The 27992-nt window shown below is 40.7% G+C and overlaps 1 protein-coding gene across 5 annotated transcripts in view; it reads right to left on the bottom strand.

The window, feature by feature from the left end:
- Window positions 1–27992, bottom strand: part of LOC116327521 (zinc finger MIZ domain-containing protein 1-like) — a 112899-nt gene that overhangs the window by 14932 nt on the left and 69975 nt on the right. For 4 of the 5 annotated variants that reach the window (XM_039616462.1, XM_039616461.1, XM_039616460.1 and 1 more), the window contains 3 exons: window positions 26968–27087; window positions 21420–21533; window positions 17823–17928 (listed from right to left, as the gene is read on the bottom strand). In XM_039616462.1, coding sequence (XP_039472396.1) covers window positions 17823–17928; window positions 21420–21533; window positions 26968–27036 — 289 coding nt within the window. In that variant the 5' untranslated portion in view covers window positions 27037–27087. Of the gene's footprint in view, window positions 1–9904; window positions 10082–17822; window positions 17929–21419; window positions 21534–26967; window positions 27088–27992 lie in introns of those variants that run through there. The other variant, XM_031749147.2, reaches the window with a different exon arrangement.

Below are 27992 nucleotides of genomic sequence, written 5' to 3'. Positions count from 1 at the left end.
ATTGCAACATTAATATTTTTGTCATTTGACTGCAAATTTAGATGTTCATCTTTCAAGATATCTATATGGAGGTTGATAGAATTTCTTTTGTGCTGCTAAAAAATTCTTAAAATTTCGCTCATTTCTAAGAGTTTCATGTATCAGTTTGCTGTAGGCAACAAGGCAGCTTTATAGGTATGTGTTAAAAAATGACAGTGACTACCATATACTGTTATGTAGGCCAAGTGGCTACACTGTATCTAATATGTAGTACCTTAACATGTGATTATCAGTGCTAGAGAAATCTCAATTAAAATTCAATTGTAAGGTTGTGTGTAAAGTTATTTGCTTTTGGGACATTAGCTTATTTTTAAGGTCTACTTTCTTTCTGCACTAACAAGGTAATTAAACAAAATATTCTAACACAGTTAAACCATTAAAGTCGGTTATTTAGTGAGTTAGGTTGCTGCTAACCAAGCTAGCCAGCATTACCTGATAACTTACCACTCCACCTTCTAATCTCAGTTTAGTAAACCGTATTGATTTTACACAGTACATTTCTAGTCATATTCACCACGTGCAGTGCTTTTACACCACAAGGCATTTTTCCCATTCACACACATTTATACAGCACATTATTCTATGCGTCAGAAGCAATTTGGAGTCCAACATCTTATTCAAGGACACGTTGACATACAGACTGGAGGATTCGGACATTGAAACGCCAACTTTCCACTTGCACAGCTGCCCCATTGTAAGCACAGTGGTGATGTCCATGCCTAACATACCATGGACTCATCTATGTTGGTATAAATACAACACAGACCAATCAATTTACGAAATCTGGACATGAACTCAGCAGATGTTCCTGTGTCAATATCGTTCATCCAGTAAAGTCATCCCCAATGCAAAGCTTCTGCCCACCAGACAGCACCAACTTACCAACTGTCACTCATATTACAAAGTAAGTCAAAGTATGCAAAAACAAATACTGTGATGAATAATAATAATAACCCCAAAGAACAAATACATCTTTTTTTTTTTTGCAGTAGTTACTGGATGGCAAAAACTTCCATGCAGATTTCATGTATGCTACAGACATTAACACTGTGTGTCATTACACAGCCTGCTCCATATATTAGTGCTTTTAAGACAGCAGAAATTGTTTAAAAAAGAATTGAGCACCATAATGAATAAGGGCCATGTGCTACATGGGAGAATATATCCTTAAACACATGAATAGCTGCTACTACAAAGGTCACCCCTACACTTGCTGCTGCCTCAAGAATAGTTTCCTTTACTCCTTGTCCTTTTCATTTTCTACCTCCCTCCTTTTCCTTCCATTATTGGCAGGGCACTGCAAGAGAGGCAGCAGGTAACGCAGATGCCAAGAGTTTCTATGATCCTCATCCGCACCCGTTCTCTGCCTCCCCCTCCCTCTGCTCTGTATGTAATAGACACCTGCTCCCTTGTCAACCCTGGAGTCCCACCTGGCATTGTCCCACATGGTTTGGTCACTAACTTCCCCACAAACGCACAGCACATATCCTGTCATCACGTCAGAGTCACATTATCGACGGTACTTCCTCACTTATTCCCTTACTAGCCATAAGAGTGAAGTCCAATTTTCGCAGTAAACCTGTCGTAGAGAATCATGACCCCTAAATGGCTTGTTTGAAGACGTTTAGCCAGAAGGGCTGAAAGGAGAACAAAGACCATGAGCAAACTAACAAGAGCAGCTCTAGTGGGCTGCACTCTTTGGTTTCTGAGAGCACTCTATTCACATTCGATTCCGCCCACCCTCCCTCCTCTCTGTCTCTGCCCAGAAAGGATTGAATGGACACAAGCCTCCTGCAGGCCAAAGTCAATTAAAATAAGACAGAGTCTAGGGAGCCCCGGTATCCCTGGTTACTGAAAGCACCTAAGAGGCCATGCAAAACAACCACGTTTAGTTTTAGCCAAAGAATCCCTCACTTATGTGCCTCATGTAGGTTTCCCAGAACTATAAAACTCTGGGATTTTCTTCAACATATGTATGGAAAACAACATGAATAAGTAGTTGCTATGGCGTCGCTTATGAAGGCTCAGTCACCGCTGAGCTCTCCAGCGTAAACTGCAAGCTGCATCGTAAATCATCTCCCGCTCTGCCTGACATGCACACAGTAACCAAAGAGCCATGGATGCCAACCTGGCAGGCATCAGGTCTCTCTTTGTCTTCACACAGATGCCACGAATTATTCATTGATGCCAATTTGATAATGGAATGGAAGCGACATGTTCGTCATGCAGGCTTTTTCACCAGCAAGGCAAGTGTATAACAGGTTACGGACCTGTCACCCCACGACAGGCCAGAAGAGTGCTACTTGTTCATCCATGTCTGGATAATTAGGTAGAAGCTCACAGGTGAAACACCTTAAACACATGGTGCACATTTCACTCCCTTAAACTGTTGACATTAGAAGCAAATTCGACTTGGGGGCTGTCAAACTAGTTTGAGATTTTAAATTTGGGTGGCTGTGCAACATATTTGAGGGTTTTCATAAAACTGATGAGGTGGGGATGATGTATAAAGTAGGCACATGTTGGTATCATGGCTGCTACATGGCATCAAAGTTAAAGAGCGATTTCACATGACTGCTATGCATCTTTCATTGAAAGATGAAAGTTAGTGCTAGCAATGCAAGATCAGCTCTGTTGTGGATTCAAAGTATTAGTGCTAACAGTTATAAAACAGCATGTCTATGTAGGCCAGACAACTGCCTCCTGTCTGTACCTCATCTTTGTCTGCTGCTTTTTTTTTCTTATATTATTCCCTCTGCCACTCTCCCTCTCGGTAATATTGGAGTCTTGTCAATGAGTACTTAGGCCCGTTGCCTCACGGGGAGCCAGACTTGCTGGCTAGGTTTTATGGCCCATTTCAGAGCTGCCCTGGCTTAAATACAGCCTCCTGCTGGCCACATGGCCACAATGTCGTGCCATGTCCATCCGGCGAAGTGAAGAGGGGGGGACGCTTGGACTCCCGCCAAAAAGGTTTTACTGAGGCCACAAGCATATGTGGCCATGTGGAGGCAGGAAGACAAGGAGGTTGCTGTTTTAACATCCTGTGTTCGTTAATGTCCCACCAATGGTGCTGTAGTACATTTTTTTAAAAAGTTTATAATAAAATATCCAGCTAACCTCTTTGACATGCAAATGTATCTATCTATATAGAAAATGCACGAAATTTAAAACATTTATCTTCAAAATAAAATCAGTGCTCTCAGATTTCAGATAAGGATTTTCAGATAGGATTATAATTTAGGACTAACTGGATGCCAACTGGAACAAGATACAATATATTCCACAATCTCCAGATGATTAATGCAGATCTCATCAGTGGGACTGTCATTTCTTGGTCATGGTAACACAGAAACCAACCCTTGCCTAAGCAGGGCAGTGTTTTAAAAGATAATCTCCTTTGGCGCATGCAACAAATCTCTTCCATTTAAAACAGGGCACGCCATTCAGTGTCTCTTTTAAGCATGAAGGTGGAAATCTAGCATTGCACCCCCTGCTGAGGATTAGTACTCTATGCATTAAAGCCAAACATCTCCCCAGCTTCAGTGTTTAGTCTGTTAAAATATACATTAAGCTGATTGGCAGCAAAACTCCTTCCAAACCTAGATCTTTATGTCTTAATGTGGGAGTTAAAATCTGGCAACTGTGTCTCCAAGTCCCTGAGGTCAAGTTTTATAGCTTTTTTGAAAAACTGTTCTTATGCTCTGTCACAACGAAGAATTTTGAAAAACGTGTAAAATATTTGTTTATATTAATCTTGTGTTATAAAAATTAACATTTTGTTAGAGTCACACTTGCATTGCATGGCTGCTTAGCCAGAAAAGAATAATCAGGACTAGATTATCACACAGCTATAATGTTGTAATTTTATTCTATTGTATTGTGCTGTGTGAATAAGTTAACTAAACTGAAGTCTCAAGACATGCTAACTATACCGAAATTGGTGGAAATCAAAGGAAATATGCAGAAGAAAGAAAAATAAAACAGCAAATATGTTTATATTACTTGTAGTTAAAGTAACTACAATTTGAAAACAAGTAGGACCCTGCAATTGATGGAAATCTTCTTGATTCGATGAAATGCATTTCACCGACCAAAAATGGCCAATATACCAGCAGAGTGTTGATCTAACTGTAGAGTTCTCCAACCAGATTATCAGTTGAGCAGACCTGCAGAGAAGCAGCTTACAGGAGCCAGGCTGTTTCCCCAAGCAACAGGCTGCTATTAACAAAGGCCCAGCCTTAAGCCCTTGTCTACAATGATACTAATTAGCAATGGAGCAGATGTGCCTGGAGTTGTGCCCACCTCAGGGTGCTGGGCATGGCCGGCAGTGTCAAGACTGCATTCGCTGGTGGCTGATTCACCTGTGACCTTTACACAGTAGGCCTGGTGTCAAAGCTTCTTTATAAATACAGTAGAAGCTGACACTAGTGGAACCTGGGTCTGGTCTTGGCACCCCTCTAGGCTCATTAGAGACTTCCATATGTGCAACAGATCAGGATTTGAATAAAAAGCACCCTCACGATAAACATTCAAGCCAAATGGAAACAATGAAACTCAACCCTGATCCAAGCTGACATTATTCTGACACTGAGTGCTTCTTGATCTTTGATGATTTTTTAAAATATTATACAGTGCTGTCTTGAGCCGCCCCTTATTTTTTTATATTTTGCTAGGAAAACATGTATATGTACATGTGTGTGATTTACTGACACATGTACATATACATGGAAATAGAGTATACAGGGCAATTCTAACAAGCTTGTAAGTCAATATTTGGTATGACCACCTTTATTCTTTAACACAGCTACTTATGCAAGCTTCCTTATAATTTCTCTGGGAAGTATTCTGACAGCTTCTACTGTTCTGACAGTGGGCTGTCAGAACCCTTAATGCAAATTAAGAGTGTGAGCAGACTTCTCCCATACAGTCATTCTGTCGCTGCTATTGATTGACTATGTTGCTGCTATTGCTACTGACTGTGTCCTGTGCAATATCTTGGCAAATGTGCAATTACCATCCCTATCCTTAATGACCATAGCCTTTCCACCCTTATTTACTATATTGTATTATGATGCCCTTGTATATACCCCCACAATGTTTCCTGTAACTTATAGATTGTGTATATAGTGGGCTTTTTTTTGCACCTTTGTGGTCTTGTTATCTAATTTCACTGTGCAGGCAACTGTACAATGGCAATAAAAAAGTTCAAGTTCAAGTTCTAGTTTTCCAGGCTTTCTGAAGGGTAATCCTGTAGCGCTTCTATGGATGTGCGCTATCTTTTGTTGCATTCTCTGAGAAGATGATCGCAGGTTTAATATATTAATAATATGTGTGTGGGATCATTGTGATGCTGAAAAATGAAGCCAATCAGATACTTTCTATACGATATTTTACAGTATGTAAAAAATCTGATGCTACTTTTCTGCATCAGCTTTGACAAGAGCTCCAAAACCACTCACTGAAATGCAGCTCCAAACATGACAGAGCATGTCTCCTTAGACCTCCTCAGTAGATATTGAGGACAATTTGAACTAAAAATTTCAAATCTGGATTCATTATTACATAAAATCTGTTGCCACTGATTTTCAGTCCAGTTCTTATGTAATTTGGCCTCCTTTCCTTAAGAATGACTTCTTGGTAGCTACCCTTCCACAAAGACTATTTCTGATGAGATTTTGGTGAACTGTAGATGGATCATCTGAAGTGCCAGATGCATCTCTCAGGTCCTATGTCTGGTCTTTGCAGGATTTTTCCTATTTCTTAAGGACATGACTTTCAGATACTGTTCACCTGCTGTAGATTTGTAGCCATGCCACTTCTTCCATTGCCCTTCACTTATCCAGTTTCCTCAAACTTTTTAAGGATGCACTGCACACCATGTCAAGTTTTTGGGTAATAGGTCTTTAGGAATCAGCTTGTTGTTGCCAAAATACTTCTTTATGTCTATCAAACTGTTTTCTTTACATTCAACTAAAGAAATGGCAACAAATTATGTGTTCTGTGACAGGCTGATAGTAAGAAAGTGCTTAAAATACAGTTCACAATTGTTTTTTTTTTTAGTTCACCGTTATTTTTAGACACAACAAGCGTTGAGTTAGGTGTTTTTTTTTTATGTTTGAACAGTTAGGCTGGTGGTGTGTTTTACCAAAGAAAAAACATTCCTTTGAAAATAGTCAGGTACAGGGATTGGACGGAAAAGGAATGACAGAACAATAAAAAGTCCAAATGAAAAATCAAAAGACCTTCAGAAAGCCTGTAAAACTACTTTAAAAAACCTTTTAAAATCACTTACAAGAAAGTCTGACTCCTTGGAAGCAAAATATAAAGAAATGACGGGTTGTTCAAGACCAGTATTGTACAATTTACTGATAGTGTGGAATTTTAAACTTGATTCCTGCAACAATTTTATCATCTTTTTTCATCTATCCTACTCTATACAGTCTATTTCACAAAGTGTATTTTCTGTTACTATTTTCACGTCCTTTACTCATATCCATTTTACTATTATTTATATATAAAACCTCATTATGCTTGTTTACGATCAATAAAGTTTCATTACATAAGTCTGAGGTACGTGCAGTTTACCCAAGTCTTACTAACTTGTTTACAAAAGTGGGTATGGAAAGGTATGATGACTTCAGGAACAGCTGATTATGGTTTGGATAAAAAGCCGAGAACATAAAGATGAACTGTGACACAAGCAAGATGGCAATACATGTGTGACATGCTTCATACTGTAAAACTCGGACAGACAACACAACAGCAGCTACAACATGACGTAAAGACTGTAATGAGCATGTTTGCTTTGACTGAGCCAATGGGTTTCTGTGCACCACTTTAATATACGGCAAGTACCTGAGTCAGACTGACATCTCCTGCAGCAGCTGGTTTCTGTAGGGTTCAAATTTTACAATTTACTTCACAAAATATTCATTATATGACACACATTTGATTGTGAATTGCTCCCCTTTTCAAACAAAAACACACGTCAGTGACCGGATGGTAAAATATATCTTGTACGCCACGGACTACCTGAAAATCTGCTATGACTGAAAATACTACTGTAAGGAAAATTATGCACATTTCTTACTGTTACATCATGTCATTCCCGCCTGAATAAGACATTTCCCTAATTTCTTCAGTACATGAAGATGAAGTGCTTTCCACCTTCGCATGACTCCCTAAAAAAGGACCAAATGTATGATTACTCGGGTGAACTAATCAAAATTAAGATAAAATTAGCTGCTGCAGTCTGCTCTCAGTTGGTCTTGTTTGTTCTGTCAGATAAAGAACAGCAAGTAGGCGGAGGCCCTCGTGTCCCGCTTTGACATGAGGAGGAGAATCCACCCACAGTTACACCTGGCAACTACATGCAAATTTAAAACTAAGATTATCTGTATTTTCAGGTGCGTATCACACCATGAAATAAGCTTCGGTTTTATAAAACAGCACAAAAAAAAGTCTAATTATTTTCATAAGAGGCCCATTGTTTTCCTTCAGCAGCACTTATAATATCACAAACCGTATAAACCACTACAAAACTTGAGACTCTTTTCCTCATTCAGTCTTCAGTCACAGTTTAACATCTGTTATTTGGAAGATTCAATATCAAATGCGATCAAAGTCCCATTTGAGGTTTCACAATACAATGAGAAGTGTAAACACACTGCAGCCTATAATTACCTACAGTTCATTTTCTTTGATTAAAGTAAAGCAAAAAAGGGGCCTGCACATTCCACGAGTATACAAATGGCATCAGCAATCAGCATGCTCCAGCGTGCTGTTATTTTGATTTGGAACTCGAAAAACTTCAGAGAAAAAGGTCAATGTAATTTCACAACTTGGTGTGAAAACCCCGCACAAAAAACCCCCCATGTTCAATACAGAGAACAAGAGATTCATTGAAGGCGACAAAGCAACAGTAATGAACAGTTGGAAGTGTGGATGCCTAGTTTTTGTCTTACCATGTTGGTAATTGTCCCAAAGACACATTTTAGCGAAGAATTACTTGAATAATTGCCCAAATGGGGACTTTGCTGTACTGCTGAACAAAAACCCTCTCAGAGGAGAGAAAGCCAACAATAAACAACCGAAACTCCGAGACCGAAGCGTTCGATTGGGGTCAGTGGGAGAAAATAATTACACCTGACTTAATCTTAACAAAAACTTCAGTTTGCAGTTTGCTATAAATTGAGTTTGACAGGTGACGCAGAAAAAAAATATAGTACAGGACACCACTTAATCACCTAATTAATAGATATGTAATTTTATATTAGAATTTATTATTTTATTAATTTAAATCACAACAGCTGTCTCATGCTTTATATTGTAAGTTAATGATCCTACAATAATAACACCAAGAACCCTTCAGTGGGAAATCTGCGATAGCCACAATAGTGCTTTTACTAGTATCTCACTTCAGTCGCTGCAGTCGGATTTTTAAACTGAAACCTGTTGCTCCCGTTTCAACTCTTGGACCGTGACAGAACAGTGAACTGAACCCAGTGAATTCCTTCATGTGCCTCAGCAGTGAGCCTGGCTGGTTGCACTGTGTGGCACTGAGGGGAGTGGGTGTGATAAACTGCCAAGAGTCTCGTGGAAAAACGCTGCCTCAAGTAGGTCAGAGCAACTCAGAGAGAGATAATCAAGGCCATTTTGACCCCCTCTGTGTGAGCTGTAAGTGGGTCAAATGCAGCAGTCAGCTGTTGCAACTCTATCACGCGGGGCGCTGCGAGGCACTCGTCATACTGTCAAAGCCCATTCCGTTAGTTTAAGACATGGCAGGGTGCCTGCCTGCACCCACCAATGCAGGAGTCAGCCTTCTATCTGCCCCCCTAGGGGCGAAATAATGTGAAGTTCCTGTGAGTAGCAGCAGCAGCAACAGCAGTGGCAGCAGATCCACCTTCCCTCTTGTCACTGAGTGCACCCTCTACAAACACAGCAGTCTTTATCTGTTGTCTCCTCCTTTTGACAGCTCGCAGCTTTGCAGCCCGGTCCTCTTCGCTGTGGCAAAGACTCTTCCTCAGTCCCCTCTCCATGTCTAAAATGCCACCCACATTTCTACCAGACTAACTCCAGCAATGTCCCTGCTTATTTCTCACTCTTCATTGAACAGAAAAAAAGGGAACTCATGTGTCTAGAAACACTTCTGAGCACAAATCTGCAACAGCAGAACAAAGGCAGCCTAATCTTTGCACTACTGAGGGGCTATTTTAAAGCTCTTGCTCTGTGTTTCTCTCCATCCCTCCCACCTTTCTCTCTTCTCTATAACATTCTTCCTCTCTCCGAACCCCTCTCCTCCCCTTCCCTCCTTCTTTCCCCTCTCGTTTCCCTCGGTGTCTCAGGGCAGCAGCTTCTGTTTTCCTCTCTTCTCTCCCTGCGTGTCCAGTGACTGACTGCACAATACACATCAATTATTCATGGCTGCTCTCTCTGTTTCGCAGGCAAAACCAATCACAGATGGAGTCACTGCTAATGGGCTCCTGCTGTACTTGCCACCGGCTTCTTTGCACTCAAGCAACAAATACCCCAGAGACAATGAGAGGAAAAACAGGGATAAGCTGTTAAAAAAAAAAAAAGAAAGAAAGAAAAACAGCAACTTCACACAGCACTAACAGCAACAAGAAGGAGAGGAGGACACGCGTTTGTGGTCAGAGGAGAATGCAGGTACGTATCGTGACAAAAAAAAAAAAAAAAAAAAAATCACCAAAATTAGGAACCGGCTTCTGCTGCAGGAAAGGGTTAAAAGACTGAGAAGGGGGTGGGGAAGGGGTGATGGTGGTGGTGGGGGGGACAGAGAGCTTGAGAGAGGGGGTGGGAGGACAGGCAGAGAGGGAGAGAGAGAACCAAATGCTTATCTCCTCACCTCGGATGTATGCAGCTGTTATTGATGTATCTTCTTTTTCTGTCTAGTGATCCATTGCTTGCTCTCCCAATACACACATCACACAGAAGCAGCCACAGCCACTTCGCCAGAAGGGAGAGAGAGAGAGAGAGAGGGAGAGAGAGAGAGAGGGAGGGGAGGGGAGAGGAGAGGAGAGGAGAGGGGAAAAAAATGCAGGCAGCTCACATTTCAAACTTGCAAAGGGGGGTGGTGCCTAATGTGCTAGACAGCCTGTATCTTGGCCTGAGTCCAGAGCAACGAGTAAAAGAAGCCTCAATCAATTCATTTAAAGCAACATTTGTTGCAGCGGAGAAACACTGCGGGCCCTGTCAGAAACGGTTCAGGCAGGTACACGAATCTGCGGTTTCAGCCCTCGAACCTTCTCTTTGCAATACAGTCGACTTAATCCATCAAACTAGTCATTGTAATTAAGGGGCATGGAAGAGGAGGGGGGGAGGAGGCTGGGCGTTGTGGCTTCCTGATGCGCAGAGGGTTGGTATCAGCGAGGGAGGGGCCAATTAGACCACATTTGTCTTTCAGCACATATGAGCCCGGGTAAGCTTTTGGATAAATAATTACACACTTATAAAACATGTAAACTGTGAGAACACAAGCCACCTGAGGCAGCGCAGGAGCTTCCACTGTCATCCGCTAATAAAAGTACTTGCACTCACCACAAGTGAGTCAAATCGGGTGTCAAATTAATGAAACTGATCTCTTGCTAAAAAAATTGCAATAAGCATTTAATTAGAGACATAAGGTACAATGTAAATCAATTTTAGTATGCAAACAACCAGTTTTCTTGTACAGTAAATTACTGAGCCATATGGAGCAGAGCTGAAGATGCTACACCTCCTGCTGCCACAGACATAATAACTGCAACAACTACAAGGGAGGAAGGACAGACAAGCTCAACAGCTCTTATCTCTAGTCTCTCCTGTCTGTATTTGCTCTCCTGGTATTTACTATCAGCTAAGTGCACGGCGGGTGACTTACAGCCCAGCACCCCTGCTGCAAGTTAACACATCAATCACGGTTGGCTGGAAGACTTTCACGTCTAAGTGATTACAAAGTACAAAAAACCCCCACACAGATTGTCCAAAGTGGATACAGTGTGGATTTAGTGATTCTGTAACCGGGCCTTTAAAACTCACATCTTTAAAATACCACAATAACTGGAGCCAAACTCTGTTTTCATATCAATTTCCCTCATTTTACCCAAAAGTTTCCCTAATGTGGTTCCCCGAATCTGTATTTGGCTTTCTTTATGTTTATGTTAGCTTGCTTGAGAATGATAATAATGATAATGGGTTGAATACTGGCTATCACAATGGTGGTTATCAATGTTCTTTGCTTCCCTGAATCTGTGTTTGTGTTTGAGTAAGTGTGTGATGAAATTAAATATTTAAAAAAATCAAAGTATCAAAATCTACTTTCTATCTTGTTTTTGCACTCCTTGGCAGAACTCTGGCTTCTTGTAAACTAAATTCTCAAGAACTCTTTAATCTCTGGATCTCCAGTTTCATACTGCATGCTTGTGAGATGGTCTAGAATGAATGAGGGCCCCACAGAGCTGCAGCCCAGAATGGTCAGTCTCCTGGTGCACATGAATTTCTTCTTGAAATCTTTTTGCATGTTGAACACGATGGGTTTTGATCATAAATGTAGCTATATGGTTACATTTTTTCATTTGTAGCAAAATACTGTAAGCATTAGGGATGTCAGAGCACTTCAAGCCACTTTATGCCAAGTCCCATTTTAATCCTGACTTCAAACGGAAAGTCAGAAAAGTTGCATCAATCCCAGCTTTGCAGTTCAAGATGGTAAACGGTAGCAAAGCTGTGAAACCTGTAATCAGTAATACCACTGTTGTATCTTTGTGATTCGCTAAATAAGCCAAACACGGGGAAACAACCAGACTCTAGCAAAGCTTTCTTTATGTTTACGTAAGCTTGCTTGAGAATGATAATAATGATAATGGGTTGAATACTGGCTATCACAATGGTGGTTATCAATGTTCTTTGCTTCCCTGAATCTGTGTTTGTGTTTGAGTAAGTGTGTGATGAAATTAAATATTTAAAAAAATCAAAGTATCAAAATCTACTTTCTATCTTGTTTTTGCACTCCTTGGCAGAACTCTGGCTTCTTGTAAACTAAATTCTCAAGAACTCTTTAATCTCTGGATCTCCAGTTTCATACTGCATGCTTGTGAGATGGTCTAGAATGAATGAGGGCCCCACAGAGCTGCAGCCCAGAATGGTCAGTCTCCTGGTGCACATGAATTTCTTCTTGAAATCTTTTTGCATGTTGAACACGATGGGTTTTGATCATAAATGTAGCTATATGGTTACATTTTTTCATTTGTAGCAAAATACTGTAAGCATTAGGGATGTCAGAGCACTTCAAGCCACTTTATGCCAAGTCCCATTTTAATCCTGACTTCAAACGGAAAGTCAGAAAAGTTGCATCAATCCCAGCTTTGCAGTTCAAGATGGTAAACGGTAGCAAAGCTGTGAAACCTGTAATCAGTAATACCACTGTTGTATCTTTGTGATTCGCTAAATAAGCCAAACACGGGGAAACAACCAGACTCTAGCAAAGCTTTCTTTATGTTTACGTAAGCTTGCTTGAGAATGATAATAATGATAATGGGTTGAAGACTAGGTATCACGATAGTGTTTATCAGTGCTACCTGCTTCAGGATCTGTGCACGCTTACATAAAAAAGGGGTGTGTCATGCATCATGTGACTCCTCTTCTGCACAGAATATTGCCTATGAGTGCTGCGTCCTCCAATCAGAGATTATCAACGAAAATGGTGACAAAAAATCATTAAAAAAATGTAACAGTAAAATGCAATGCTGTTGCAAATAATATGAGATTAACGCAGCAGAAAGTCGTTAATCATGGGATTTAGTGCACGGAGCGGTAAAATAAACATTTTAAATTCAGTTAATATAATTATTTTAACGCTGAGTGCACTCTCTGTGCTGCTGTTCATTTCTAATGTGAAGGCTGCACATTAGAGCTCTGAAACTCTCGACTGGACACATTTCTGCACGTATTTAAATATTAGAAACTGTTACTGTCTCATAGGCTACTAAAGGAGATGTGGAACTCGCTTTAGATTGTCATCAGATCAAAGTGAGATTTAGCTTATTGATTGAAGTGAGTTATTTAATATGTGTTCTAGTGCCTGTAATTTCAGCAGTGTGAAGGAGACTTGGCAGCAGATTAGAACCAAGTATAAACAACATCTATACGTTTTCTACGTAACCAAGTGAACACAAACGCCAGTGCTGAGCATCATTCTTTACTTTCACTAAGGTACGGGTTAATCAAGTTGCACATTTAAAATGTATTCCCTCTGCACAAAATTTATAGTTCAAGTGACTCCATTGCACTTATAACGTGCTGAAAATAATACAATTAGTAAAAATGTGGTTCTTCCAGCCTAGACAGGCTGAGCTCAGCATAAGTTACCCGAGTGTTTTAGCCAGGTAAAAAAAAGAGAGAAAGAGCCACTTTTCTGGCACAGAGAACTCTGACTTTAAGGTCGCCATAGCTTGCTAACCCATTAGTCCAGCTTTGTAGTACACGGGTCCCACAGGTAATGGTAGTGATGGCTCTACCTTGCTAGAGAGCAAAACAAAGCCCATTTTCCAACTTCTATTACTGACACACTGTAAACTTGGGTGAAAAATCACAACATGTGCCAAGATCTGACTTCCAAATGAAAAAGAACGCAGCACAACTTCATTCATGAAACATGCTTTTAACAATTGTTATTGTTTGAAAACTCGTGCCACTGACAGTGCATGTATCGTCAAGCAACTATTCAGCAAGTATTAGCAGGCTCCTATCATTTCAACGGCAGAATCAGATTTCTTTTAAGAAAAATTAAAGTATACAAATGTTATTTTAAATTATATTTATTATCAAGATATTATTCATATTTATAATAATGAAAGAAATGTTTTCATTTTTGCAGAAGCTCATGTAAGCAGCTTTTTAGACCCTGAAATAAACCCACCAATTGTTTCTTGAAGTGACATCTCAGTTTGATTAACCAGTGATTGTTTATTTCTTAATTGGATAGATGGTTGCTTGGTTGGATTGATTTAATCCATCAACCTCTGAGTCATACAAGGTCACCAACAATGCTTTTAGCCTTCTGTGTTATTCTCCATTTAGGAAAAGCCACAGCTAAACTATATGTTGAAGCCTGCTGAGGGAAGGGAGACAGAAAAAAAAATATATTTTGGTGTGGAAAGCTCGAAGAGTAGAAATTACAGCCCTGCAGACCAGCATGTGTATATTCAACTTCTCTATTATGTGTAGAACCTGTGACCTTTCCACAGCTCACCGACAACATATCTGACCTCCTCTTCTTAAGCACCACTTAACTGGAAGCCACTGTATAAGATGCTGTATGATCAGCACTTGAAACTACAGTTTTAAATGAAATTTACACATGCACCCAAGCATGCAAAGGAATTCAACCGAGTCAGTACTGAGAATAAAAGTCTTAGACATGTTCATCTTAACCTTAGCTTTGTCTATCTTCGTCTTTGTTCTTTGAAAAGAATATCCCATTCAGGGGAATTTCCATAAAAAGAAGTTCACTTGAAATAAGTTACATTCCTTGCATCAGTATTATCCTCCTCTTTTCATTTAACTCCAGACACTTTGAGACTTTGTGCAAACTTTTGAACTCATTTGACTTGAAGGTTTTTGCTTTTTCAAGCCAAGTTTACATTATTTCCTATAAAACTGACTTGACTTACAAATTGTAATAGCAAATGTAAACAGAGCTTTGACCTTTCTACGGTGTTAACCACGTGGCCACATTTCCATGTCTTTATGTGCGACAGCAAACAAACCCAACACCTCTCCTACACTGGCTCCTGCTTCTTTATGCTTGAACCGATTAAAAAACTGGGAAACCACCTTTTGATTTTAAACAAGATAAAACAAGAGCAAAAATTGCTTGGATATTTTTTTCTATATCAAGCTGACACTATTTACTAAAACCAGCAATGTCTACTGATCGTACTTGAAAAAGAGCCTGGCAAAAATGTGTAAGAATGAGTGTAACAAGCCCAACTAATTATCTGCTGAATAGCTAGTTCACCAGGCGTTTGTTACATGAGAGAATGAACGGCTTCGGGGGCTGAAAAACTTCAGCTCGCCCTTCCTCTTATGAGCCGGAGCCTCCTTTCACTCTTTAGAGCTGAGAATTCCCAAAGTTTGCTGAAGCGCAAATGATTGGGAATGTGCCACTCTGTCCCTCTTGCAGGAAAAATCGTGATTAAGCATTTTGCAGAGGCTCTCGAACCGGAATGATCCGCCGGTGACGCTGATGAAACAGGCCTAACGGGGCTTGTAATGTACCCTGTGGATGGAGAAGGGGAGAGGTGAGGCCCTGATGAGTTTTTGCAGACTGAGCAAGTGATGTCTTTGCTTTGAAGACCTCAGAACTCCACGTGCATCGCTTTGCCCTGCGGTAAGACAGTCCGAGTAATCACAGATTAATAGAGCAGGCTAATCCCATTGACAAAGAGGTCACTACAAACAGACAGACGCCCCTCCCCCAGTTCTGTTCCAACACTGTGGGTCACAAAGGGAAAAGAACTACAACCGGACAACCCCCGTGAGTACATCCATTACAGAGATCAACTCACAAAAATCACACTGCATGATGTGTTTTCCAATTCCAGTCTGCTGGATAGTTTTACAATATCTAACAAACTTTGTCTAAACTTCTTATACATGAGCTAAATGTTGAAATCAATAGGACATTATAGCTAAGTTTTGCTCAGGCGTCATAAAGATAAAGGTCTATTTCTTTGGCGCTTTGCCTTCCTAAGCTTTTTTTTTTTTTCCTAAGAAGAAAATAAAAGAACAAACTAATGCCTTAAATTGTTGGAGGCATTTCATGATTAATCAATTTGTCAAAGCTACAACCTATTTCAGCTGTAAGCTGACTGTGAACATTGATTTCCTACTGCTGAAATCAGCTCAGCCTCCCCTTCCGCTCAATTTTCTAACATGTTCAGGAGGGGAATTTTAGATGACATAACAGAAATGTAATAGCTTGACCGCGCCGTGTGTCAGAGCCAAGACAAGTTAGGTCTGGTTAAAATGGGATGCCAAATCTGATTTACTTATTAGCACTCATCCGCTGACCTGATGTTTTCTGAGGCAAACAGCCCAGCTCATAACCACCAAAAATCGTGTTTTTCGCCCACTTTTAACGGAGACATTTCAGAGAAGATTACAAAATGCATGATGAGACTGAGCAGGCCAGCAGTTACACGATATTCTTCGAAAGCTCTTGAGGCTTGGTCTAGACAGGTTGTTTTGTATATATAAAAAAACACAGTGCAGAGAATTCATAAAGCACCCAGAGTACAAAATGAACAATCGCATCCAGGGACACAATTCTGCAAAAAAACACAGGAGACTATATTCATTTCAGCTCTTCCTCATATCCTCTCAACACAGATAAAATCTTTTCAGATTTGTTCTCAGCTGTTCAAAGCTTCCCAAAGTCTCCTCTGCATACACTAACTTGTTTGTCTTTGGTTTTGTATGTCTGACCCTCCTGTTGCCACTCTGGCCCGCGTCATCGTCGCTCAGCAACACCGCTGCAGGATGTCGGGGAGCAGGTCCTCCCTGGGGCCCCGTGGGAGTGTATTTTAAGAGCTATCTCCCCTGACTGCCAGAGAGGGTATTCTCTCCACTTTAACACCCTCCTTGACTCGGGCCTCCTCTTTGCAGGAGAATGCCTCTGCATTGGTTTCCACTGCTCTCTCTACCTCTCTGCAGGCCTCTCCTCTGGAAATATTCATGCATTTACAGGTACATAATTGTCCATGAAATGTACTTTGGGATGCTGCCTAGACTCGAGAACTTGCTGCTTTCCAAATGACTACTGTTGCAGGAAATTATTCAGACAGAGAATCAATTGGCAATTTTATCTAAGCCCATAAAGTAGGCCCTGAGATTTGATTTAGCATTAAGTAGAATTAGAACATTTGGCGATGTGAGTTAACTGCAGGCAGGGAAGGATTCCCCACCCATGCAGACATAATAGTGACATTGCATGATTTGAAGCCTCTTATAATAGAAAAAAGGCAAACATGAGTGAAAATTCAAACAATATGTGCCTCTGACTTTCATGTCCTGGCACACTTAAGAGGGCTCAGTGTAGCGGCCGAGCACACAGAAGCAAATGCACGACCCAGCTTTCCCCGTAACCCAAGACAGGTGGAAACCACAAATCACAAACTGTAAAACAGCACAAAAATATTTCTGTTATCTCCTCTGAGCTGCTGACAGCCTATGCGTCTTCATTCTCATTGTGCTTCAGCATGCTTTTTGCCAGCTCGATAACAACATTTAGCAGTCTGCATCTGCTCCAATAATCCATCACAGGACCGAGATGATAGAGGCGTATGAAAACAGGAACTCGTCATCACTGATACAGTAGTTCTTGTCGCGTGTGACAAATGGAATATTCTGCTGTATGCACTTTATCTAAAATCCCAGAGAAGGAAACAAATCGAGTTGTAGTTTCCCATGTTGTGAACAAGTTCAAAGAAAAGAAAGGTCAAGTAGATATTAAAGGGTAATGTTCAGTTGAACCTGGTCTAAAACTATGAAGGGATTTTATTGGATTGCTCTTTATATTGAATATTGAACTGTTGATCTTGTTTAATCTTAAAAGTCATAAATAGTCAAGAGTTAAAGGAATGAATTTAAAAAGATCAGTGCCCATACATCTGTGAGGGGATCTAGTCTAGAAGCAATAAGTGGCAAAGAATGCAGAAATAAACTTGAGCGGGCCAGCATGGCCAGATGGCCTGAGACGGCGGTTGAGAAAACTCCGGTCTTACCTGCTGATTTTGGAGTGAACTTGTCCCTGTTGGCAGCGCACACAGCCAGGAGCCGATAGCCCAGGTCCAAGTCAAAGCCCTGCTGCGCTGCTACGCGGCTAACCACCTGAAAACAACAACAGCATGCAGCACAGAGTCAGTATGGCCTGAGGTATGTTTTCTCTGAAGAAAAAGCTGAATGGCACCAAGTCTAAACCTCTTTTATTTCTCAGAAAGCTTCACTTTCTAAGCATTATGATAGCTTACACCTACATATAGGTCAACAGAAGAGAGCAGAGGTCAGCATACAGTGCTGAATAGGGACATTACTGCAGAAAGGTGTTTCTGAAGGCTGTTTCATTATATTTACAGCTCACAAGCAACATTTTAAGAGCAGATTTGGGGAAATTTGCATAAACTCAATATTTCCCTTTGTCTCTAGCAGGGAGTTCCTAAAAAGGCCAGCTGAATAACAGTGGGGGCAACTATGAGAAATTTCCTCACTTGTTCCAAGCCCACACAAACATTCTAATGTGCTTATTTTCCAAACAGAAAATGTTTACATTTTTGATTTACCATCTGCAGCGCCATTTGCTTTGACATCCACATACAGAGAGAGCATCACGGCCTCATGCACATGCCTCCTTTTATGCACTCCAGTGCAGCAGCTGATGGCAACAAGCTTTGTTTTCATGATAAATATTGCAGATCGCCGTCGTAATCTGCTCAGTTCTTTCTTTCCTTCTCCTAAAATGTCCACAATTGAATCTTGAAAATCCTGCAAACTAATGACAGACACTCGCAAAGCTGTACGACTGCATCCGTATCTACTGAATACAGATCTGTGCTGAGTAGTTAAATCCACCACATGACGGCTTTTCCCAGAATTTGACTGCTAAAGGATAACCTCACTACAAGTTTATCAGTTCCATATGAGTAAGTGGACAGCAAGATGAGGAAAAAAATACTGCCTCCAGTCCAGAGATGCCCACTGAGAGGAAACATTAAGGGGAAGCATCAACATGCCACAGGAGGCCGTGTAAATCACCCTTACATCCCACATGTTGCTTTGATTTGCTGTCATCATTATCAGCTCGAAAAGAGCCACTCAAATCGTTTAGACCTTTAGGACATACTAAGGTCTGTGTGGACCAACGGGCCCCACCAGATTCCCCTCGCTGCCTGGCTTTTCATAGCAGCGATCCCGCTGTCACACTCCAAACTTCAGTACAAGCCCTGAGGTAGCACTGCTGCTGGTACCGTATCATTATCTTCTGTAAGTATAGTCTGGACGTGACACCAAAACAGATTGTGTATATCTGGCCTTTATTTATGGGAATCCCCCATTAAGAAGAAGAAATATAGAGTACAGGCTGCCTAATTAGAATCTAAACTTGCGAGGGACATTTAAATGGTATTTTTAGTGTAAGAAGTTACAGTTCTAATTTCAGGACTTTAATTGTACACAGCCAGTGGAGTTGTGGTGAACTGTCTACCATAAGGCAATCATCTGAGCAGGCTCTGCAAGGCTTGAAAGCAGGGAATTGCTCCTCAGCTGTACATTTTTCTGTAGTTTCAAGCTCGATAAAATGCATCTTTTTGTTAAATTTGCTTGTTTTTTTTTCCTCTTAAATATTTTGGAGATTAATCAACTTGAAACAAGCTTGAAAAATCAATACTGTGTCATACATGAATGTTATATATTGTCATTAAAAATATGAATTTAGAGTTATAACATGATAGCTTAATTGATTTGGTTTTTTTTCAAGAAAAAGCAATTTAACATCCAACAGAAGCTCCAGTCATAATTAAACATAAAAAGCCTTATTAACTCTTACATTGAGATTAATTAAAAGACTAGTTTTGGGTACCCATCTCCTGTTTTGAATACTGTATTACCTTAATAAGTCTTTTATTTAAAAAAAAAAAGTCCTTTTAAGGCCAAATATGGTTTGTAATTTCCTGGGGGGGGTTTTCTCACTGGTACAGCAGCAAATTTCTACAAATGTTAACGCCTGCATGGAGAATCTTCTGCAGTGTTGCCACTCACCAGTGTTTAAGTGCAAACATGCAGTAAAAACTGTAAAGTGTTTACCATTAAAGTCTGAGACCAGGTAATTTCACAATCACATCAGATTCTCTGTGCTCCCTACCAGTGTGGTTCACACCGAGGTTTACACAACCTATAAACTAAAAGGAAAAGCTTTGAGATTTTCACGGCGGGAAACAAATTGAACTGGCGAAATGGAGGAGAAGGCACCTGCTGCTGCACATTAAAGCAGGAACACAATCGCTTGAATGGAGGGACGTGTCACAGTAGTTTCGCTGAGGTCCACAAGCACAAACCTCTCGGGCTTCTTCACCTGCTGCAGCCGAGCTCGCTTGATGGGGATACAAATTACACCTAACAGGAGTGTCTGTTATGTAATGCTGGAGGCAGCATGTTAAAGCACAGTCAGGCCCACTGTGACAGGTGATTGACACACCCACTGTCTATTCACTGTTCTTTTGGCTGTTCTTTCTCTTGGTACTTGATTAGCTAAATTTGAAGTCATGCATTAAAGGTTTTTGTAATAGTCACTGGTGAAAGTTGGTTAAAAAGTGGCATGGGCAGATATAGTTATACTGCTTTGATGGTGGAAAAATGTCATAGAAACAAAAACTTTCAAGTGAAATTTCACAAAGCACAAATCTGCCTACGCATTGGCCTCATATGGTTCATATATATAGCGTTAGCTCCGCTAGTTGTTCCTTACGCATCTAAGCTAGCATAGGTGAGTGACGCAAATTACAAAGTACACAGGCTGTGTAAGCAGTGTGTTAAGTTTATCTTTCAAATTCTATATGTAATGCAAAATAAAACAAAAACAAATAAACACCACATATAGCTAAATGGACAATTTTTCAAGAGAAATTAGCCTACTATGTCAGTTTACCATTATCATATAGAGCTACATTTGCTAACTGGCTAAGGGTCATAGGAGTAAACACTTATGTAGCTGTTCAAAAAATTCATTGCTAACTTTCAATTCAATATCAAGTTATTATTCCTAGTGGAGCATTTTATTAAGTGAACATTAAACTCACTAGTATAAATGATATTCAGTCAGGATTAAGAACTTAGCCCTTGACATACGGGCACAACATTGCAGACACCATGCTCTCTGTGTCTGATTAAATTTAGTTGAAAATGTACAAACCCTGACCACTTTGGGCTAAATGTTTTCTCCAGAAGCCTTAATTTCAGATGTCATAGGATGGTAATTATTCAATCAATCAAAAACCCATAGGCATTTGGTAAAGACACAGAAGACAGATTGAGAACTGATTGCTTTGTGGTTTGAGAATGTTTTTGACTTTGTGTTTTATTGGGTGGATTTTATATCAAAGGCTGGAACTAAAGCAACAGAAAGGTGGCTAAATGGGAGTAGTTTCTACAAGGTTAAACACATTTTACATTTTCAGTGACCTCACGGATGATCACCAGGCTAAACATGAGTATTCTTGCATCCCTGAGGAGGTTATGGAAAGAGTGCAGCAGTTGTTCAATCGGCTAGTAACTCATCCTTGAAACTCTGAACATGAGATTATGGAAGGTGCTCACGACTGGTGACTTACCGTTAGGCATCCCATCAGGCTTTGCTCGAAGGGGCGCTGGAAGGCTCTGGGGTCACCACACCAGTCCAGCAGCTCTGTGGCTGCTGTTTGGAAATTTGCTGGATTTTGTAGGTGCTATGCAGAAGAGGAGAAAGATGGAAAACAATGTGATTCCAGTAATATTCAAATACTTCACAAAAATGGGACAAATAACAGGTAACTGCTGTAAGTAATAGGCATTAAATAAAACAATAAAACAAATAAGATGTTATGCTTGAAATAAAAGCATGACAATAAAAAATTGTAATTAATTTGTGCTGTCCTCTATGTTTATTTAGTCATTAATAAAATATATTATCTTATTAAAATTCATTAAAAGCATTAGCTCATCTAAAATGTGTGCAGTTACATGTTTTCCCACATGCTCTGAAAAAAATCTAACCAGCTTTTTATTATTATTTTATTATATATAACTTTTAATTATGAGGTCTCGGAGTTGAGCAAATGAGAACAGTATTTTTATGACCAAATTTTCTGAAATTTTGCTTATGATGCTTTGGATTAATTATTTTAAATAGGTTATAATATTACCGCTCTAGGCTGATAGTATGTCCCAGTTCCACTCAGCTACTATCTCAAGTTTCTGTAGCACCTTGCAATAAATCTTCCTTGTATGGTTGCATGAATACACTAGGAAGCCCTTATTTGAGTAGCCAACCCTGGGCTGTTCTCTGACTTTATCTGACAACAAACTCCTTGACCTACAGACACCCTTTTATGGCATTCATTCCCCTCCTGCAGCCAGCACTAACCTGCATTGTCTGTATTGCTGTAGAGCAGCACAGAAAACTGAAAAAGGAGCTCTCTGGGTCTCCGTATCAGCCTTACTGTTGGTCATTTCTCCTCCACAAGCTTTCGAACCTCAATACAAATCACTTTATACATAGCAGAGCAGATGCACCACAACCACCACTCTGCTGTAATCTGTTGCCTTTGGAAAGATTATGCACACAAGCCTTTGTAGTGCACTTGTACAAAACAGGAACAAATGGACTCCCACTCCATGGCATCAAAGGTAAATAGAGCGGTTTGTCAGCTTAAAGTGAATGGCTGCCTTCCTAATACGTCGGCGTGCTTTGATTTCACTGTCAGAGAGAGAAGAAGAAGAGGAAGTGACAGGGGTACAGTCACTGCTGTGCAGTGCTTTTTTCTTGTTTGCTCTTTAGGGGGCAGCAGAGGTTAGGATTTGATAAGGCTGCTTTCATATCAATTTACAAAGCTGGTGTTTGACAAGCAGTGGATGAAACCAGTCTTGTTTATTTCATACTCTGTCCAAGACCGTTCCCCACTCTTGTGATATGTCTTTGTTGGGGGAGACTAAAAGGAGATGTGGTGGGGTAGCAGAGCATTCAAATTCTACTGGTGGATAAAAAGTCTCCTGGAGAAACACACACATCCCCAGATGCTAAATTTAGATGAGTCTGGAAGCTAGACAACACACGCAATCAGTGCACCGAGGATGGAAAGAGGGAGGAAAGGGGGGAGGGAGGGAGAATATGTAGAGGGAAGAAAAAAAAATACACACCACCACTTGGGCTTGAAGTGATTACTGTTCTTTGCACTCAGAACAATTGGTCCCACCAGTGTGGCTGTCACACGGAGAGCTTGGCACTACCACGCCACAGATGTTCCCCTTTCTCTGGCCAAAACCCACCAATCAAACCTAAACTAGTGGCCAAGAGACCCTCTCACACTCTCCTATCCCTGTCCCCTGGGTAAGAATGATCCTCCAACACGTACACTCTTATTAATGCTCGGTTCAGTTCAAGGGAAACAAAGAGAGATGGCACTTGCAGAGTCCTGAGAACATAGCTTTTTTCTTCAGACACAACTGGATCTGGATATAACTTAATTTATGTATCAGAAGTGATCGGGCAAAGACTCTTTCCGTTCAGAATCACAGTTTTTACTTTGCTGCTGTTGTTGCTCTACATTCATTGACACCCCCAGAGCACTGAAAACACGTTAATGGAGACAATTAACACTGGAAAGAACACAGCGGCAGACAGAAACAGCTGCACAAGCAGTGTAGGAGCGGTGCAAAGAGGACAGTCCTCCAGTTTGTATTGAAATATCGCCGCTAAGAATGTGAGGAAGTGTTCCTGCGGCGAGAGGATGGTTCATAGTTTCTGGCGAACCCCTGTATGTATCAGCGAGAGGAGAGTCTGACAGCAAACTGGCTTCCCCACCGTGAGAGGAAAATACTGTCTCTGAAATAGATACCAACATTATCAGGCAAGCCATCTTCCCCAAAGTGCTCGCAATGGTGCAGTTCGGAGATGCAGGAGGAAAACAAACAAGCTCTGAGAAAAAACGTGTTGGGGGAAAAATCAGATAACTGTTTTTATAAATCACTTTTTAAGCATACTTGTCTGTTTGGAGGTTAAACAAGTGAACATTTGTTTTTCTGTATCACTTTCGAATAAATACAGATATATATATTTATATTCTAGGGTTATATTGTACCAACATCTCAAGTATTTTGTCTTTGTCTTTGTAACCACAAGACCCGAAACAGGCAAATTCTCACATCTGGAAGCTAAAATTCTCCTTAATAAATAATAACCAAAACAAATATTCAGTCTTGCTGAGCAAATTTCTGTCTGCCAACCTATTAATTAGTCCCTTGTCTTTCCCATTAACTGCATAACCTGAAACCAAAACAAAGTCACTCATTTTAAAGTCAGATTTGGCGCAATGTGGCAAAAAAAGAACGAAAGAAACAAAAAAACAAGCGTTTGGTCAAGTTTGTTTAAAAATCAGATTATTGCAATTTTACAACAAGACAGTAATTTAAAAATTACCACAGTAATGATTTTCTGATTTAACTTTCAACCCGTGATTCAATCAGGTTGACGGATTCCAATTTCCTCCACTTTATCATCGCGCTCAGCAGTAATTTATCATTTGAGCAACAAAATCAATTTGTTCCCCTGTCCGCTGCACTGGCTGGGAGTATTCAGAGAGACATGTCACATCTCCCAGAAAACAACAACACAATGGAGGAGGCTTCATTTATATTCCTGCTCCAAGTCGGTACTGCCTTCGAGATGCCAAATTTCAGCATGTGCACACTTTCAATTAAAGCAAACAGCTGGATTGGTTTACAATATTTCCTTAATTATTTTAATAGCTTGGATATTGGACAATAGGGAGCAGGGGGAGAAGATAGTGAGTTAATTGTTCTGATCTCCCCTGATGATCATCTTTGTGTGCGGGGAGGAGAATAGACGGTTGGCTGAATGGGCTCGCTGCTAGTCTAATTGGCAGGACATAAATGGTATTTATTATGCGGGCCTTCCAAACCCTGATTGTCTGCGGCACAAAGCTGCCTCTATTAGCAGGGTGCTGGCTCTTACTGGTTGGTTTGAAATGACCCAGCGCTTAACCATTTATTAGTTGGACTGAAGGCCTCCTTGTACGCCATGGATCTCTCTAATTGGCATGTTTACCCATGTGCTGCTTTCCTGGGTGCTAACATTGGGATGTATTTGTTTAAATTTTTGACTTGAGGGGTCAATACATTTAACCCCACAGCATTTGGGATTGTGTAAACTACTCTCAGACAAACACAAGTTCCCTTTCAAGTTCTGTCAACTTCCTTTACAGACCAATTCACCAGCTATTAGTAATACAGCGCTTTAATAGAATCAATTTTCTCTCCTCTTAGAAGTAAAGGAGGGGAAATTGAATTATTTAATAGCCTGCTGTGAAGAAGGTAACCAGACTGAAGACAGAGAGTGTTTACCTCTCCTTTTCTCTGTACCTTATTACTTAAGAACAAAAGGCTTGTTTCTACACATAGAGAAGCTTCGCTCTGTTTACTCCCCAAATGCTTGCCCTGTCTCTCTATCCGCCTCACCTTGCCTTATTTTCGGATAGCTGGGATAAAGCAGTTTACCACGTCCACATTTGCATTGAAGTGCAAGCCCCCATACATTGTCCCCCGAAGGCTTTCTGATGTACTTTTCAAGGAGGTGGACCTCGGCAGCACAGAGCCCAGAAACAAAACGGACCATCAGTTAAGAGAAGAGATCAAAGGAAGATCCCTGTAGCCTGGGGTTACACAAGTATGCCTGCCTAATTCTGCCAAAGATTCGTCCTGCAGTAAATGGTGCTGAGAGGAGAACAAAAGGACACGCTGGGAGTCAGCAGCGGTGGAGGGAGAAAGCAGGGCGATGAAGGGGGGGAGGGAGGGGAGCCTCTGCTCTTTGACCCCAGTCGGTAACCTGAGTCACACCAGAGTCCCGATAATAGGAGCTGAACAGATTAGTCACTTAACTGTGGCCAAACAGGAAGATAGAGAGGCAGTCCCACCGTGGATGTGACTCACTACATGTGTGTACTTGGAAAGGTGAACAGCGCTGGTGAGGGTTTTTTTCCCTGCTTGTTTTTTAGCAGCAAAAAGTCACATATCAGAAATCTAAACAACAGCCCAATACATTACTAACTTACTGAACACGCTTTAGCCTGAAGGCTTTAAATGAACTATAAAACTTCATAATCAGTGTTAATAAATGGCAAATTAAAACTAAGAGCTACTTTACTGTTAACAGACCACAACATGATAATCAGGAGGTTTACTTATTGGCTAATAATTCTTTTGTAAACCATTTATGTAATTCATCTGTAAAACCGCAGCTAATGTTTATAATATACCGTGCAGTGTATTTATAAAGTTTTCACAGATGTGTATAATACTTGTTTTTAAAAGCATATAAACAGACAGGGCTGTGCTGTAAATCACATGAATGTGAACCTGGAGGCTGCTGCTTGTGTGCCGTTTCACCCACCATAGACTTTCATATTCACGAGCAGTTTTTTGGGTCTACGGAGTAAAAACGTTGGATTCATGTGCACCCCTTCCCTATATTAACCCACATTTTAAAAAGACAGAAAAAAGGGGCCCTCTCACAAAATCAAGGAATAGGTCACACTATTGCACAGATGTGTATGTCTCTGACACACCAGTGACTCTGACTGAATCAGAGGCTCTCAAACTGCAGGGGCATGGCACCGCTGTGATTTAAACAAATAAGAGTTTGCTGATGCTGTTGTGTTGATCTTTATTTTGCTCACATTCAACTTGGATCCTTTTTTAATGTTAGCAGTCAGTAAAAATTGTGTGTGTGAGCGCGGGGTGAGATTTTCATTAGCAGGACAATTAAGAGTTTTACAACCGCTGGACTAAATGGTTGTAATCGAGGCCCTGGTAATGAGAAGTGAGTCATTTACAAAACGACTGGATGATTTACTAACCATTAACAAATATAGCACAAGCACACATATGTGCACATGAAGTTACAGGCTACAGTATGTACAGTATACTTGCAAATATTATTTTCTATCGCTTAATTATTTGTGGAAAAAGTTTGCGATGATGCTAATCGCTGTCGTTGTCATCATCACAGTTTATTTATTTAGTTTTTTAATTGAAATGTAATATTAATGTCTACTGCCTTTTACAGCAGTAATAAAAAAAAAAGACTGAGAGCCAACACCTTCTCACCTGTTTGATACACTGCAGACGGTCATTGGTCTGCTGTATGTGTCTGTCCATCGACGGAATCGAGTTCATGTTGATTGTCCCTCTTTGGCCTCTACCTGCCAGCCATTAAACTGGAGAGTTCTGTAACAGAAACACAGACAAATGTTAAGGCTCACCTCTTCCAAGGGAAGCTGCCAATTCCATCACCACCAGGATATTGCTGTTATAGTGTGTTTGTGTGTGTGTGTGTGCTGGGTGCTGTGAGCTGAGCAGGGAGATATTGATTTGGCAGGTGACAAGCACCTCAGAGAGCCCAAAGGATGACATTCCTCTCAGCTCCTGTGACACCCTTAACAAGCCCTGGCGGTTGCCCCGAACGGTGCCATACACCTTTGGAAATGACACACTGGACGTAGACAGGATGTCTGACTGTGTTTAAAGCACCTTGGGGTGAAAATGAACAGAGGTAGAGGGACACACACACACACATACTCAGTCGTAGCACCTCAGTCTGTCAGCGTTACCTCAGAAAACTGCACGAAACCCTTCCATCCTGGCCTGTGAGAACATTAACTTGGCATGTGGTTCTCTGTTTACATTACTTAGCCATTATGTAATCTTTGGTTAACAATTATCTGTACCCTGGGCCCAGACTTGCTCTACATTTTACTCCCCTTTCTCCTCCTCCCTTCTCGCTCCAGCTACATAAAAGTTCCTCTAACAAAACCCCTTACAGCGCACTATTGATTTTGGAGTAGCAGCTTATAGAAAACCTTTTTTTTTATCTGAGAGAATAATTTTTTATAGAAGGCAAACAATGGGGCTGTGAGCTGACATGCTACATACTATTATCACAAGTTAAAAAGTATCACCGGCTACATTAAAGGTTATCAATTTCGCCTCTAGGGGGTTTGATTTAATGTTGCATTCAGTGTCAAATAAATATTACACAAGGCTGTCGGCCATAACTCGTAGTGACCTGCAGCTCGAAGTGGAAGGTTTAGTGAATTAATAAGCGCGTTTATGGGTGGTGAAAAGTGTAACCT

This window comes from Oreochromis aureus, linkage group 8, assembly GCF_013358895.1.
Source record: "Oreochromis aureus strain Israel breed Guangdong linkage group 8, ZZ_aureus, whole genome shotgun sequence".
In the NCBI taxonomy this organism is placed as follows: domain Eukaryota; kingdom Metazoa; phylum Chordata; class Actinopteri; order Cichliformes; family Cichlidae; genus Oreochromis; species Oreochromis aureus.
This window is presented reverse-complemented; position numbering and strand designations above follow the sequence as displayed.